General features: G+C 35.2%; 1 protein-coding gene across 1 annotated transcript in view; it reads right to left on the bottom strand.

Annotated features, from left to right (window-relative positions):
- Positions 1–17620, bottom strand: part of ADAM32 (ADAM metallopeptidase domain 32) — a 119834-nt gene that overhangs the window by 81035 nt on the left and 21179 nt on the right. The window contains exons 5-9 of the mRNA XM_087813622.1: positions 15600–15676; positions 14274–14451; positions 11812–11880; positions 7675–7746; positions 7309–7475 (exon numbers count right to left, since the gene is read on the bottom strand). Of these exons, the coding sequence (XP_087669748.1) occupies positions 7309–7475; positions 7675–7746; positions 11812–11880; positions 14274–14451; positions 15600–15676 (563 nt within the window). The remainder of the gene's footprint in view (positions 1–7308; positions 7476–7674; positions 7747–11811; positions 11881–14273; positions 14452–15599; positions 15677–17620) is intronic.

Here is a 17620-nt window from a genome sequence, read left to right as displayed (position 1 = left end):
TTTAGAGCCCCGACCAAAACAAACATTTCCACTATGTATGTACAAAACCTTGGTACTCAATTCTCAATTTGAAATGCCCTTTGGTGTCAACTGCGCTTTACTTCACAATTGCATGGTGTGCCCACTGCTGCCTTATTCTCTCTCTAATACTGTTTATACCTAACCATTCTAGCACTTGTTTTCAAGTATTTGTTACTAACACCCAACTCTGGCTTTACACTCCAATGTCTAAGTATTGTTTACAATCTTTCTTCATCCAAGATAAAGTTTTGCCAATAGATAAGAATCCCCCCAAAATCTCTATGCATAGCTTTGATGAGCAGGACTCAATAATAGTTATTTTTTATTAATACTGCCTACTACCCAGTCTGCATATCACATCACTTGTCAGTATCTAATGTTTTACATCTTCAATGCTTCTTTTATCTTTATGCTCCTTCAAAGGTTGAGCTATAGTTCCAACTATGAGTATATATACAATTTATAAGTAATTCATGCTCTTTGAGAATAACTACAAATTATTTTATTCTCAGTGATTCCATAACCTGGAATGCTTTCAACATCTTTTATCTGAATTTACATGTACCTAACTCTGTCTTCCCACTTCTAAATTAATTACCACTTTTAAAAAATATATTTTATTGATTTCGAAGAGAGGAAGGGAGAGACAGAGATAGAAACATCAATGAGGAAGAGTCATAGATCAGCTACCTCCTGCAAGCCCCCTGCTGAGGATCCAGCCTGCACCCCCAGTATGTGCCCTGATGTGGAACAGAACTGCAATCTCCTGGATCATAGGTTGATGCTCAACCACTGAGCCATGCTGGCCAAGCTAATTTCCACTTCTTTAATTTGACTTTTATGCATTCCTTTGAATCACTCCCGAAACCACCCCCATGAATCTTTTTTCCCCCATAAACTACAAGCAAGAAAAGATAATGTATTAGCATTAATCTTTTTTAAAATGTATCTTTATTGTTGAAAATATTACAGATGTCCCTTTTTCCCCCATTGACCCCCTCCACACCATACCCACTCCCCACCCCAGGCGTTCACCACACTATCATCTGTGTCCTTGGGTTATGCAATATATGCATACAAATTCTTTGCTTAATCTCTCCCTACCTACCCCCTACCCCCACCTTCCCTCTGAGATTCGTCAATCTGTTACATGCTTCTATTTTACTGAATTCATTTTTAATTGATTTTGTTCATCAGTTTATTATGTTCTTTAGTGGAATGACATAAGCAAGATGGCAGAATAGGAGTTTTCGGCCACCATCTCCCCACAGAAACAATGATTGTGACAACCACCCACAGATGAGAATAATTTTGTGAGAGTTCAAGGGTCCAGAGGAAAGGTCACAGTGCCCCACTGGAACAACAACAACAAAAAATACAGAAACAGATGTATTGAAGAAGGTAAAAACAGTTTCCTTTTAGCCATGTCACAATTCCCCAAAAGCAGCACAGTTTCGTGCTAAGAGAGATGCCCTCAGCCACGATTTCTCCCACAGAAGAAAGTGACAGTATAGTGAGTGCCCTGAGCCATGCAGGATGCTGCTCAAGAGCCTACTTCTTAAGTGTCCATTGACAGATGAATTGGTAAAGAAAATGTGATGTAAGGTGGGTCCAAAATGGTACTATAGGTGGTCACTGAGCTCATGTCCTCCCAAGAACACATTAAACGTGCACCAATATTTAGAGCAATTTCTCCTGAGAGACAAGTGAACAGCTTTTACACAACAAACAAGAGAGAGACACCACATAGAGAAGGCTGGGGAACCACAAGAGCACTCCGGGAGCTGAGGAAACTCTCCAAAACTAAAGAAACCAGTGAGTGCCATAGTTTACATTTCCCCTGCACTTGGATACTGGGCTGGAGCTCTATCCAGATATTCTGGCCAATCTACAGAGCCACTGTAACACATACCCAGCCACCCCTCACGGAGCTAGCTCCAAAAAGAATAGGCAGGAGCTGTAACATGCATGCACAAGGCCCTTTCACCCAGAAAATGATCCACTGGGTATATCAGGGTGCTGCTGTGCACACCCACTGGGCTGCAGGTACAAATAGTTCTTCCACGTTCAGTGAAAGTCTGGAACTTGCAAGGCACAGCAGTGTTTGCACACAGGGCTGCCCTAGGAGGGTCCAGTGGCCCACACACACAGAGCAGTCATACACAAACCCTGTTTGGGCAACAGACATTAAAGCAGCAGGGCATGCCATGCACATACATTGCAACCACACCTGGCACAAATCAGGCTGCCCTACCCAATTCTGTGGACAGCCAGAACAGGGAGCTTCTGCACACATATGTACACCAGGCTGCACCGTCCACAACCTGCTCCTTGTGGTCAGGCAGCATACCAGGCACCACATGCACCTACCCTGATTCAAACTGGTCTGCCAAAACCAGCCAGCATAGTCTACTCAGGACACTTTGACCCAAGGACACTTTTTCAAGATTGGGAGAGAGAGCTATATTTCATTTAACTCAAAGGAGCAAACACAAAAAATCAAACAACATGGAGGGACAGAGGACTATGCTCCAACTGAAGAACCAAGAAAAAACCCTAGAGTAATGCTCTAATGAAACAGAGATAAGTAGTTGGCCAGATAAAGAATTCAAAGGAAGGGTCATAAGGATGTTCAACAAACTTAAGAGCAGCACAGAAAAACTCAGAGAGAACATCAACAAAGAGTTAGAAAATAAACAATCAACAAAAAAGAATTACAGAAACAAAAAGTACTTTAAAAGTAATCGACAGAGTAATAGAGAAGAAAACATTAGCAACGTGAATGACAGAATAGTAGAAATTACCCAATCCACAAAGCAAAACAAAAAGAATTTTTTATTTTTTAAAGAAAAAAAATTTAATCCTCACCAGAGGATGTTTTTATTTATTTTAGAGAGAAGAAGAAGGAGGGAGGAAGAGAAACATCGATGTGAAAGAGAAACACTGATTGTTGCCTCTCGTACACACCCAGACAGGTGATTAAACCCAAAACCTAGGTATGTGCCCTTACTGGGAATCTAATCCACAACCTTCTGGTGTATGGGATGATGCTCCTACCAACTGAAACACCCCGGCAGGGCGATAAAAAAATTTTTTTTAATTGAAATAATATAAGGGACCCCTAAGACAATATCAAGTAATCTAACATTCACATTAGAGGGATTCCAGAAGAAGAAGAGACAGGAAAAAAAGCAGAAAGTATATTTGAAGAAATAATGCTGAAAACTTACCTAATCTGGGGAAGGAAACAAACATTCAGGTCCAGGAAGCCCAAAGGGTTCCAAAAAATGAATCCAAAGAGGCCCACATCAAGACATATTAAAATTAAAATTTCAAAAGTTAATGATAAAAAGGAAATATTGATGGCAGCAAGAGGGAAACAAGTCATATACAACAGCAACCCCATAATGTTATCAGCTGATTTCTCAGCAACTCTATAGGCCAAAAGAAAGTGAAGGGAAATATTTAAAGTGCTGAAATAAAGGAAATTAAATCTAAAATATTATACCCAGCAAGGTTACTATTCTGTACTGAAGGAGAGATAAAGAGTTTCTCAAACAAACAAAAACAAATGAATTTCACCACCACTAAACTGGGTTTATAAGAAATATTAAAGTGTCTTCTTTATGCAGAAAAGATCATAACCAGACCTAAGAAAATGCAGAAAAGAAAAAAATATTATGAGTAAAGACAAATATACAATAAGCACAGTGAATCAACCAGTTAAAGAGTAAATATGAAGGTTAAAAGACATAGTAGCAAAATTAACTATAACTATGATAAATAAGGGATATATAAAATAAAAAGATATAAAATATAACATCAAAAATATAAAGCATAAAGGAGGAGGCAAAAATGTAGTGCTTTTAGAATGTGTTTGAACTTAAATGCCTACCAGCTTAAAACAGACTGCTATAGACGTATATATATGAACTTGTGGAAACCAGAAACCAAAAACCTGCAAATATACCCAAAAAATAAAGAGAAAGGAAACCAAACAAACACTAAAAAAAATACCAGTAATCCAAAGGAAAGAGATCAAGAGAGGAAAGGAATGGAGAAAAACCACAAAAACGACAAAAATGAAATAAAAGAACAATAAGCACATACCTACCAACAATTACTTAAAATATCAGATAGAGTAAATACTTAAATCAAAAGACATAGAGTGGTTGAACTGATTCAAAAAAAACACACACAAAAAAAAAAAAAACACACACACACATAGACTGAAAGTGAAGAAATGTAAAGAGGTATTCCATGCAAATAGAAATAAAAAGAAAGCTGTTCTGGCAAAACTTTTATCAGACAAAACAGGCTTTAAAACAAACAATGTAAAAGGAAAGAGTGAAGGTCATTAGATAATAATAAAGGGTCAATCAAAAACAGAATGTAACAATTATAAATACCTAGGCACCCAGCATAGGTTCACCTAAGTACATGAAGCATGTATTAATTAACGTAAAGGTAGAAATTAATAGTAACACAATAATAGTATGGGACTTTAATACCCCATTTACCTCAAAGGATAACAAAAGCATCCAGGCCAAAAATTAATAAGAAGGGCTGGCTGGTTTGGCTCAGTTGGTTGGGTATTGTTCCATGCACCAAAAGGATGCCAGTTCAATTCCCAGCCAGGACATATGCCCAGTCTGCGGGATTGATCACCAGTAGGGGGCATGCAGGAGGCAGCCAATCAATGTACCACCCTCACATTGATGTTTCTCTCTCCCTCTCCTTTCCTCTCTAAAAATCAATTTAAAAATATTTTTAAAGGAAATAATGGCCTTAAATATCTCATTAGACCAGGTTAATTTAACAGACATTTATAGATGGTTTCAGCCCAAAACAACAGAATACACATTTTTCACAAGTGCATATGAAACATTCTCCCGGATAGACCATATATTAGGCCATAGAACAAGCCTCAATAAATTCAAAAAGACTGAAATTATATCAAGCATTTTTTCTAAGCACAACAGAGGAAACTAGAAATCCACTATAGTAAGAAAACTGAAAAAAACACAAATACATGGAGAATAAACAACATCCTACTAAACAATCAATGTATCAGAGAAGAAATCAAACAGAAAATCAAAAACCACCTTGAGACAAATGACAATGAGAACACAACTTTCCAAAATGTGTGGAATGCAGCAAAAGCAGTTCTAAGAGGAAAGCTCACAGCTATACAGGACTAACACAAGAAAGAAGAAAAATTCCAAATAAACAATCTAACTTTTCAACTAAACGAACTAGGTAAAGAAGGACAAACAAACACCAAAGTAAGTAGAATAAAGGAAATAATAAAGATCAGAGTGGAAATAAATGAAAGAGACCAAAAAATTTGAAAACAATCAATGAAACTAAAAGCTGGCTCTCTGAAAGGATAAATAAAATTTACAAAACTCTAGCCAGGCAAATCAAAAAAAGGGAGAGAGCACAAATAAATAAAATCAGAAATGAAAAAGGAGATATTTCAACCAACATCACAGAAATACAAAGGATCGTTAAAGACGACCACGAATAATTGTATGCCAACAAGTTGGACAACCTAGGAGAAATGAATAACTTTATAGAAACATATAAGCTTCCAAGGCTGAACCAAGAAGAAACAGAAAATATGAACAATTTGAAGCAATCAAAAAACGCCCAAAAAGCAATAGCCCAGGACCAAAAGGCATCATAAGTGGATTCTACCAAACATTAATGAAGAATGAAAATCAACTGTTCTCAAACTATTTGAAAAAAAGAAAAGGAGGGAACACTTCCAAACTTATTTTATGAGGTCTGCATTACCCTGATATCAAAACTAGACAAGAACACTATAAAAAAAATAATAGGACAGTGTCCCTGATGAACATAACTGCAAAAATCCTCAACAAAATATTAGCAAATTGAATTTAGTAGTACATCAAAAGGATCATACACCATGATCAAGGAGGCTTATTCCAGAGATGCAAGGATGGTTCAACATCTGAAAACAACAAAGTGATAATATATATGAATAAAATTAAGAATACACATAATACGATCATCTCAACATATGCAGTAAAAGAATTAGAGAAAATTCAACATCTATTATGATCATTTTCAACCCAGTAGGTACAGAGGGAATATACATCAACATAATATAAGCCATATACGACAAGTCAACAGATGATATATTTAAAAGTGAAAAACTGAAACTGAAAGTTTTTCCTCTGAGATCAGGAACAAGAGTAGGATGTCCACTCTCACCATGGTTATTTACATAGTATTAGAAGTCCTAGCGAGAGCAATTAGGCAAGAATAAGAAATAAAAAGCATATGTGTATTTGAATTGACCCTTTACCATGATATAATGACCTTCTTTGTCTCTTACTACATTCTTTGCCTTAAAGTCAATTTTGTCTGATATAAGTATAGTTACCCCAGATTTCTTTCAGTTTCCATTTTCATGGAAAATGTTATTCCATCCCTTCATACTAAGTTGGTGTGCATCCTTACATCTTAAGTGAGTCTCTTGTAGGCTGCATATATGTGGGTCTTGATTTTTATACATTTAACTACTCTACGTACTTATTGCCATTTTACTTATTGTTTTTGAGCTGTTTTGTTATTCCTTTATTCATTTCTTCTCTTACTCTCTTTCTTTGAGATTTTATGATTTTTTTGTAACAGTACGCTTAGATTCCTTTTGTCATATCCTTTGCGTATATATTATAGGTTTTGGCTTTGTGGTTACCATGAGGCTTACATAAAACAACTTACATTTGTAACAGTCTATTTTAAGATGAAAACAGCTTCAGTTTGTACATATTATGAGACTACATTTTTACTAGCTCCACCTTCATACTTTACGTTTTTTGTGTCACAATTAATGTATTTTTTTATCTTGCACACCCCTTAACAAATTGTTGTAACTATAATTACTTTTAATACTTTTATATTTTAACCTTCATAAGTAGCTTTATAAGTGATTAACACTGCTCCCATCTTTATATTAGATTAAGTCAGGATATATATAGACCAGTGAGATTTATACTCTCATATGTTTTCCAGTTATTAATTAGCACCCTTTTGTTTCAGCTAAAGATGTCCCTTTAACATTCTTGTAAGGCCAGTCAACTGGTGATGATCTGCTCTAGCTTTTGCTTTCTGGAAAACTTTTTCTTCTATCCTCCCTTCCCCTTTCCCTTTGAAATAGTCAAAAATGAATAACAATTCCCTAAATAAGGCTACATAATTATCTCAGATCTTTGTTTTCTAACAATACATTATTTTTCTATGAAACATTATTCTTACATGAATAGATATGCAATATCATGAGGCCTTAGGGTAAGATACGATTTTTTCCACTCTGAAAATCTTTGCAATAATTCATCTGCCTTACCGACTGTAGAAATCTTATTTTTATCTGACCACAACTCCAATGATGACAACACAATAGTAACTTTAAATTGGGCAAATACCTAAAAACAAAAGAAATAATATATGAAAAAATCATTTTTGTGTTATTTTTAATGACTCAGAAATTAATTCAATGTTTTGAAAAATCTACACCAAGTTTAGGTAGATGACTTAATTATTCAGAAATGCCACATCAAGTTAAATTATATTTTCAAAACTAGTATGAATTTTTCTAACTAGTATGAAAGGGAAAATACTTACCGAATTTATAAGGCTAATAATTTCGATGACTTTATTTGTTACTATCATGCTATCAGAGCCCAAGTAATCATACTGAAAAAGAAAATTAATTTTAAATTTAAATACAAATTTGTTATGCAACATGTTTAAGATTTACTCTCTATTCTCAGAGGTTTGAGGCTGCTTCAGTGTTAGAACAGTTAAAAATAAGTCAGAAACGAATTTTTAAAATGGATGTAAATTGGATCACTCACACATGCTGGTGGGAATGTAAAATCATACAGCCACTCTGGAAAGTAGTTTGTGAGTGTCTTTCAAAACAAATAATGGACGTAACACATGACCCACCTATTGTACTCCTGGGCATTTATCCCAAAGAAATAAAAACTGATATTCACACACCCAAAAAAATCTTATATATGTGCTCATAGAAGTGTGTACATAAAAGTCAAGAACTAGAAACAACTCATATATCTTTCGATGGTTAACTGATTAAACAAACTGTGGTGTATTCATACCATAGAATACTACTTAGTGATAACAAAGAACTGAATTTTTGATACATGGAAGAACTTAGATAAACCTCAAGAAAATTATGCTGAGTAAAAAAGAAATCTCAAAAGGATACATACTGCATGATAACATTTATGCGATATTGCTGAAATCACAGAAAGAGAGAACAGATTAGTGATTGCCAGGGCTTAGTAAATGTAGGAAGAGGGGAGAAATGGGTGTTACTATAAAAGGAAAACATAAGGGAGTCCTGCAGTCATTGCAGTCATGGGATTGTTGAGTGTCTTGACTGTGGTGGTGGTGGTGGTTATGCAAGGCTACATTTGTGATACTATCACATAAAACTACACACACAAAAATGAGTGTATATATAATTGTTGAAATCTGAATAGGTTGTATGAAAGTGCCAATGTCAAATCCCATATCTATAAATCATAACTCTGAAATACACTATCCCTTTGATGTTCCACATGACCCTCAAATTAAACATATGCAAACTAAATTCATCCTTCCTCAAAAAATCTTCCCCTACTTACGTTTCCACTACTACAGTAATTGGTATTATCACCTATGACCTTCCACATTTATTGTACTACAGAGTCCATGAGAGAACATTTTCTCTTTTGATCACTGCTACATATCCAATAAATAGAACAGTAACTAGCATACTTGATAAATGTTTTAAGTGAATGAATAAATCTAACCAATTTACAAGCTCTTCTAATTCACCCTCATCAGTAACTTTTATAATTGTCCTTTTCTTTCTATTCCTAATATTACTAATTTATAAATGTTCAACTTAATTGTTGAAATAATCTCACCAATTTTCTCACCAGCAATCTGGTCACTACACTCTTTTTTTAAAAATGATGATTCTTCTGAAACAGTAACCAGAAAGAATATATGCATTCCTATGTTCATAGCAGCAGCATTTATAATAGCCAAGATCTAGAAACAGCCCAAGCGCCCATCAGTAGATGAATGGATAAAAAAGATGTGGTACATTTATGCCATGGAATACTATGCAGCTGTAAAAAGAAGGAATGCTTACCCTTTGAGAGCGCATGGAGGGACCTGGAGAGTATTATGCTAAGAAAAATAAGCCAGAGAAAAGCAAGTATCACAAGATCTCACTTACATGTGGAATCTAAATGAACAAAAGATGATGATGAACAAAATAAGACCAGAGACATGATACAGGGAACAGACTCACAGATCTCAGAAGACAGAGGCATGGGGGCAGGGGGACTGGAAAAGATTAAGCAAAGTGCACATATGCATATATGCATAGCCCATGGACACAGACAATAATGGGCCGAAGGCCTTGGTGGGGGGTGGAGGCGGGAAAAGAGAAGGGGGGAAATGGGGAATATCTGTAATAGTGTCAACAATAAAAAAATGGTGATTCTAGCCCGGCCGGGCGTGGCTCAGCGGTTGAGCGTCGATCTAGGATCCAGGCAATCGGGGTTCGATTCCCGGTCGGGGCACATGCCCGGGTTGTGGGCTCAATCAATGACTGACTCATCATTGATGTTTCTGTCTCTCTCTCTCCCTCTCCTTTCCTGACTCTGAAATCAATAAAGATATATTTAAAAAAAAAAAATGGTGATTCTAAAATGAAAGCCTGAAAATGTAACCCCCTGCTTAAAATCTTCTAATGACTCTCCATTACCTTTAGAATAAAACTGAAGTATTATGTTAATTCATCAATTCATCTCTTTCCATTTCCCTTCTTCAATGCTTTGTATTAATCATACTAAACTTCTTGCAGTTTTCTGAAAAGAACCTTCTCTCATATTTATATGCCCTTGCTAAGAAAGGTTTCACACAAAGTCTTTCTTGGCCCCACCTTCCCCCATTACCCAAATAAACCAATCCAGACTTCAAACTTTTATCAGATTCTTATACTCCATTATTCCCCTGCCCTAAGCACACAGGCTCAGGTACCATACAACTAGAGACAACCCCTACACCCAGAACCCACTAAAGTTATTCAAACTAGCCAATCCTAAACTTGTTTACCTTCCCTCGCCAGTTGCTACCGAAAGAGACCACAATCAAGGTTCCCATACATCTTTCCAATAGCAACCATCTCCTGATCTGTTGGCCTCATCATACCTGAATAATAATGAAACCTTTTTATTATCCTCACCAGAAGATATGTTTATTGGTTTTTGTGGAGGTTTTTAGAGAAAGAGGAAGGAGGAGGGAGAGACAGTGAGAAATATAGATGTGAAAGAAAAACAGTGATTAGTTCCCTTCCATATGCTCCCCAACCTGGGATTGAAACTACAACCTAGGTATGTGACCTGACCGGGAATAGAACCCGCAACCTTTTGGTGTATGGGACGAGGCTCCAGCCAACCAAGCCACCTGGCCAGGGTAAAACCTACATTTTAAAACACCTACTGGCATGTTCTTATAATAAATCAGCTTACAGTTGTATTTTTCCATGTCTCTCTCTATTACTGACCAGTGTTTTTATAGTATCATATGCTTCCTCCATCATGACACTGAATTCCCCAGGCTACAATTGTGAAGTCACTGAAGACAATATCATCATTGCTCTTCTTTATAAAGATGCCCAAAATCTAGTAACACAGTTGTCATACTGGCTCAATGTTTATTAAAGAATATGTGAATATGTGAAAGAACATAGAAAAGGGATGTTTAATCAGCATTATATGGCTGGTAAACCTGACAATTTGGATAAGCAGCTTTCAGAACAACTCAAAACTTGTAACATAATCCTGAAACACAATGATTTCCATAATCCAAACTATTACTTGGAAATTTAGTCTCCTTTACTGGAAGTATCTTAATTTTCTCTTCAATGTTCACTTTGCCCTTTTCCCTACACTCTAATAAATCAAATATTATCATAAATTTCTCGAAACCTCACCTGGCTTTGACCTTCAACTCTGGCTTCCTGACAAAGCTCTACAATCCTACAAATAGAATTGCTAGTGAGCATAATTTATATTTTCTGTGGTATTCCATAGGTGTGAAAATCCAATGTTTAACAACAGAACAAAACCTGGAAAGTATTTTTTATCCCTGTTTTCTGAAATCTTTGAAACATAGGGGAAACAAAACCAGAACTGGTTGAGTGTAAACTAGGTTATAACCCAAAGGTCCTGAAGTTCAGAGGTCCTCAAATTTTTTATGGGAATCAGGGATCTAGAGGTGCATTTAGACCAGGTGAACAACAGATTGGAACAGGTGCACCAATAAAAACTCAAAAAATATATTGAAATTAATGTAAGCATTTCCCATAAATAGCTATACTATCACCACTTTGGTGCCAATAAACATTTTATAGGTCAAAACATTCTCTAGACTACATACTGCACTTCAAGGGCAAACAAGAATTAAAAGCTTTTAAAAAATGTCACGTAAAACAAATATCACATTAAAAAATATTGTGGATTGAGAGAGGCCCCAAAGAGATGAAGTACCATGTACAGATTTCTAATAAAACACTTCTGATAGAACTAGTATAATTATGAAAATGTGGTTTTTCAATTTGCAAATGTTTCCTCTGTTCAATGAAGAAGGAAGAAGATTAGAATCTTTAAGTTCCTATCTAGCTAGGGATAATCATATAGTCATACCAAATATTCAAAAGTAAAGAAAAAGACATACCAAAACTTTGTCCACCACAATATGCATTTCTAGATAAAGAGGAATTAAGTCTTGAACAGCTGATTCCAACTACAAAACAAAACATCAGTATTTAAAAACAAGCTTTCATAAATTGCTTATTCTGAACCTTTAAATTTTTTTTCCATCTTTATTGAGGTATGGTTGACAAAATTATATTTAAGGTGTAAGACTTGATGCTTATATATGTATGTATACATTATGAAGTTATTGCTACAGTAAAGCTAATTACCATATTTGCCTCACATAGCTACCATTTGCTTTCTTTTTTTGTGGTGAGGACATGTAATATCAACATTCTTAGCAAACTTCACGTTTACAATACAGTATTTTTAACTATAATCACATTACTGTATATTAAATCCCCAAAACTTATTCTTTCTACATAATGAAACTTTGTACCTTTTGACCAACATTTCCCCAAGTTTCCTTGTCCCCACCTCTTGGCAACTACCATTCTACTCTCTGTATCTATGAGTTTGACTGATTTAGATTCCACATATAAGTGAGATCACAGTGTTTGTCTTTCTGTGCCTGGCTTATTTCACTTAGCATAGTATCTCCCACATTCATCCATTTTGTCACAAATATAGGATTTAGGATTTTCTTCATTTTTAAAGCTGAACGATATTCCTGTGTGTGTGCGTGTGTGTTTTTCTTTATCTCTCATCTATCAATGGATATTTAGATTGTTTCCATACCTTGGATATTGTAAATAAAGTTGCAATTAACACGGGAGTGCAGATATCTCTTTCAAGATACTGATTTCATTTCCTAGGTTATATTCCCAGAGGCAGAACTGGTGAATCATATGACAGATCTGCTTTTAATTTTCTGACTAACCTGGATCCATACTGTTTTCCATTGCAGCTGTACCAATTTACATTCCCACCAAGGCTTGTCTTTTTTATAACAGCCAGTCTAACAGGTGTGAGGTCCTATCTCATTGTGGTTTTGATTTACATTTCTCTGATGATTAGTGATGTTGAGCTATGTGTGGTGATGAATGTTAACTAGACTTATTGTGGTGATCATTTCATAACATATGCATATGTCAAATCATTATGTTGTATGCTTTAAACTAACACACCAATTATAATATGCCAATTATATGTCAATACAACTGAAATAAAATAAATTTTAAGTGTAAACATAGTTTTAAAGTTAGAGATTCTAGATGTTAAAAGCAAAAGCATAAACAAAGACAAAGTGTCCCACCCTCCCTGCCTCTATCCACAAAAATATGGTAAAAAGGGATCTGAGGGAATCTGGAAGAGCACTAACACTGTCCACCATAGTGGGTAATTTAAGCTATTGTAAATCATCCTCCTAAGTTCTCAGAAGGAAAGAGAAAATTTAGTATTTAATTAATAAAACTTCATTTTAAATTATATACATACATGTGATAGCACTGAATAATTTGGTGCTGCACCTGCCTTTCACTGTATATTTGAGTCCTGTATTATTCTGGACATAGGATTAGAAGCTATGACAGATACACAAAAAATAATAGTGGGTAAAGCAATATTGGAGTTTATTTCTCTCTCACATGAAAGTCTGAAAATGGTGATTTAGTCTTGTAAATTCTTCAGGAGCAAGGCTCATTCCACCTTAATGCTCTGTCATACATGGTATCATCCTTGTCCTAGTGGACTATGTGTCAACATGTGCACGATGTGACCAGGAGAATAGGGAAAAAGAGAAGAGTATAAGCCCCCTTCCTTTAGAATTCAATCCAGACATAACGTATACTACATCTGCTTTTATGTCATTAGCCCTAACTTTATCACATGGCCATACCTAAATGCAAGGGAAGTTGAGAAACAGAGCCTTTTTTTACATGCCCAGCTAAACTCTGAGGGTTTTTTTAATAAAAACTGACAAAAAAATGAGAACATGTACTGTAAACAGCTAACATATAATTCTTCAATTAACTATGCCTATTTATGCCACTTTTACCTGGCACAAAGTTTTTCTTTCTCACAATTACTTTTATGAAGACCAAAACATGCAGTTATACAGGGTGTACACTGAACAATTTACATGGCCACACATGACAATCCTGCTTATGACATTTTAATTATATGTATAATTTAATTAATACTGACTCCTTGGTTATGAATGCAACCTTTATAAATACTGGCTATATTAAATAACTTACAGAAATATAGAGACAAAGTAGGAACTGAATTGTTAAAGTTTATATGAAATATACACTAGTAAATTTTTAGAAAGTTTTAAGTAACAAAACAAAATAAAAATTAAAAGGATAGATTGTTGCAAGCAGGAAATGCTTATCAAGGAAAATTATAAGTTTAAGAAAAGGTGAGGATGTTCTTAAGCAAAGGATACTTGCTACTATACATGAGGTTAATAAATTTTTTAAAATAAATTTTAAAAAGCAGTAACTATCTTAAAGTAGTAATAAAGCATATGCAACTAACTTTTTCACTTATAAAAATGCTATAGTCCATTGGTTTTTGCCCTATGTCACGGTTATTTTCAGTATGAACTGCAAATTCATTGTTTTCATTCTTTAATTTATAAAGAAGATGCTGAAATTCAAGCTCAGTTTCCAGAGGTTCAATTCCATAAGAAACATTTTCAAATTGCAGTAATCCTCTGTAAAATTAAGGATAAAAAATTTAAGTGCTTTTAGTCAATTTTATAAACTCTGACAGAATCAAACAAGAAAAAAGGAGAAAATACAGAACGTTACTGTGCTCAATATTTTGACCCAAATACTTTATATTTTGGAGATGACTCTGAAGAGTCAAAAGATCTCACCCAATCCACAAAATTAACTTCCCATTTCATTGTCTATGGTTATAAATGTAGCAGAAATTATGTAATCAGTGCTAGGTACGCCATTTACAGTGATCAAGTAGTTCCCTGCTCTCCAAGTCAGTGACTTAATGAAAGCAATATAGAAATCCTGATGAATTTTTCTCTGGTTTGCAATGCTTTAGAAAAATGACTGCAGAGTTTATATAATAAAAGACTATATACTGAGCAATTTTATTTATAAGAATAAAATTTAGTAATAATTATGAAAAGGTGTTTATTTTGTTTATCCACAGAGTCTGAATAAGAAATTTAAGGCAAGATCTCAAACAGTAAAACAACTTTTGCAACTCTTCCTCCCTGAATACAGGTCACAGCTCAAGTGACTACTCCATAAAAACAAATTTCAGGGTACCATGTAAAAGCACTGAGGAACATTTTTTTGTGAAACAAGGATCCTATGCTACAAATTGAGAGTGAAGAATTCCCTGACGTAATGGAAATTTCAGATACTGATATTATTTGAAAAATGAGTACTATATTAATAATTATTTGCTTATACAGAACTGACTTCCTCTCTCTGAAGATGATTTTCCCTGAGAAAAGTATGCTTTATTACTTTTTATTTCTCTTTATACCTCCAGACACATGGAAAGTATCAAAATATTCTATTTGCTGAAAAAATAAGCTACCCTAATTTTTGCTGTTCAGACTTGCTATAATCAAGCACGTTTAAGTGTCATTTCTGTAGTTAAGAAAAAATAAGATATAGAGCAAGGACACCAGGAAATCTAAACCTTGAAGGAAGCTAGAAATTTTCTGGTCAGTGAGGAAAGTGAGAAGTTAGAGAAACAGCAGAGTATAACTGAATAATCTCCACATGGGAATTTTCTTCCAGCTTCACACTTAATATCAACATAACAAATTCAATGCGGCCAAACAGCATAACTATGATGTTCACATGTCAATGGTAGAAAATACATAACCTCAATCCAGAACACGTGCTGAGTGTGACAACAGAATCCGGATATCCTTCAACATATCCTTGGTAGTAGCAGTGACTCTAGAAAAAGAAAAAAAGGTGGTTACTTAGGAATTGACAAAACTTACTAAAGGTTTCTTATTTGACAGAACTTCCTGAATATTTTTCCAGGCTACACAACCTCCATCAGTATGAATAAAGCAACATTCAGAAATAGTCTCCCCGCATTTGCCATTTTACTACATTAACTACTCTTATCCGAATAATACCTGGGATTATTACCTTACATTCTGCTTCCAAGTTAATTCCATATTTTTGGTAAAATTATTTCCCAATATATAAATTTAGGTCATCAATTAAAGGACAAAGATTTGTGAATCTGAATTTCTTTTAAATCTGATACTCTGCTAAAAAGAAACATCTAAAATTTAAGGGCACAAGAAGAAGGAAGAGCTAGGAAAAGATATACTATGCCAACACAAACAAAAAGGATGATTTTGAAGCTATCCTAATACGAAAAATGTAGACATTAGACAAGAAACGGGACTAGCAATAAAAACGGACACTTCAAAATGCTAAGTTTCAATTCACAAAGAAGATACAACTCCTCCAAATTTGTATTCACTTAATAACATACCTTCTAAATATATAAAGTCAAAATTGAAATAATAAAAATAGAGAAATGTATACTTATAGTAAAATAATTTGAAACATACAGAACTGTCAGTAACTGTTAAATCAAGCACTGAGAATCTACAGATTTGAACAGTATGTTTGTTAACAACCTAATGTAGATAGAATACTACACTAAAACTGCAGAATACACTTTCTTTTAAAGTACATGGAATATTTACAAAAATGAAACCGTATTTTGGCTGTGAAACATGAGAATAAATTTTAAATTACTGAAATCATACAGTTTGATCTCTGACCACAGCACAATTATGCTAAATATCTCACAAACATTGTCACAGAAAAAAAGGAATATTATATAGTTTCCAAGGTTTTTTTTTTATTTTATTGTATTAAATATATTTTTATTGATTTCAGAGACAGGAAAGGAGAAGGAGAGATAGATAGAAATATCAATGATGAGAGAGTCATTGATTGGCTGCCTCCTGCATGCCTCCTGCAACCCAGGCATAGGCCCTGACTAGGAATCGAACTGCGCCTGGATCATAGGTCAGTGCTCAACCTCTGAGCCATGCCGGCCAGGCTAATTTCCCAGGTTCAATAGTGCTATAACCTTTGGTAGAAATCAATGTAAGATTTACTAACACAATGCTTCTGTTGGAACCTATGTGAGGAAAACAGTAAGAAAAGGAAAACTGATGGCCCTATCCAATATAAATAAAGTAACATGGTGTCAATTCAATATTTCAACAAATTTTTATTATATGCTAACTATGTGCCAGACATTTTCCTAGGCACTGGGGATACATCAGTGAATAAAAGAGACTAAAAGCCCTGGCCTTGTGAAGATTATATTGCACTGGAGAATCAGAAAATATGTAAATAGATAAAATAGATGGCACATCATATATTAATAACCATTGCAGGGGGAAAACAAAACAGGTAAGGTAAAAGAGAACTAAGGGTAAGAATCCAATTTAAAACGGGTTAGTCAAGAGATTAAAGATGGCGGCAGACTGAGTGGAAGCTACACTGACACTCTCCCGGGACCAAACTGGAATTACAACTAAAATATAGAAAAACCATCCTGAATAATCAATTCCAACTGAAGGTGAGCTGGAGTGCACCCTCATAACCAGTGACCTAAAGCAGAGACCGCATAGAGCCTGGTAGGAAGTACAGAGGGGCGAGAGGGCTGGCTGGCCTCCCACAGGCAGCAACTGAAGGTCCAGAGGAATATCTCAGCTGTGGGGGTTCCCACTGAGAGCTCTGGGGCCTAATTCCAGGCTGGGCTTCCCAATCCAGAGCACCAGAACTGAAAAAGGTGCCCAGATAACATCTGGCTGTGAAAAGCAGCAGGGTTTCTGTCTGCCAGGGAGAGATGGCTAGAAA

The sequence above is a fragment of the Miniopterus natalensis genome, chromosome 2 (genome assembly GCF_054644295.1).
Source record: "Miniopterus natalensis isolate mMinNat1 chromosome 2, mMinNat1.hap1, whole genome shotgun sequence".
Lineage (NCBI taxonomy): Eukaryota > Metazoa > Chordata > Mammalia > Chiroptera > Miniopteridae > Miniopterus > Miniopterus natalensis.
The sequence above is the reverse complement of the archived record's forward strand: the minus strand, read 5'-3'. Positions and strand labels throughout refer to the sequence as shown.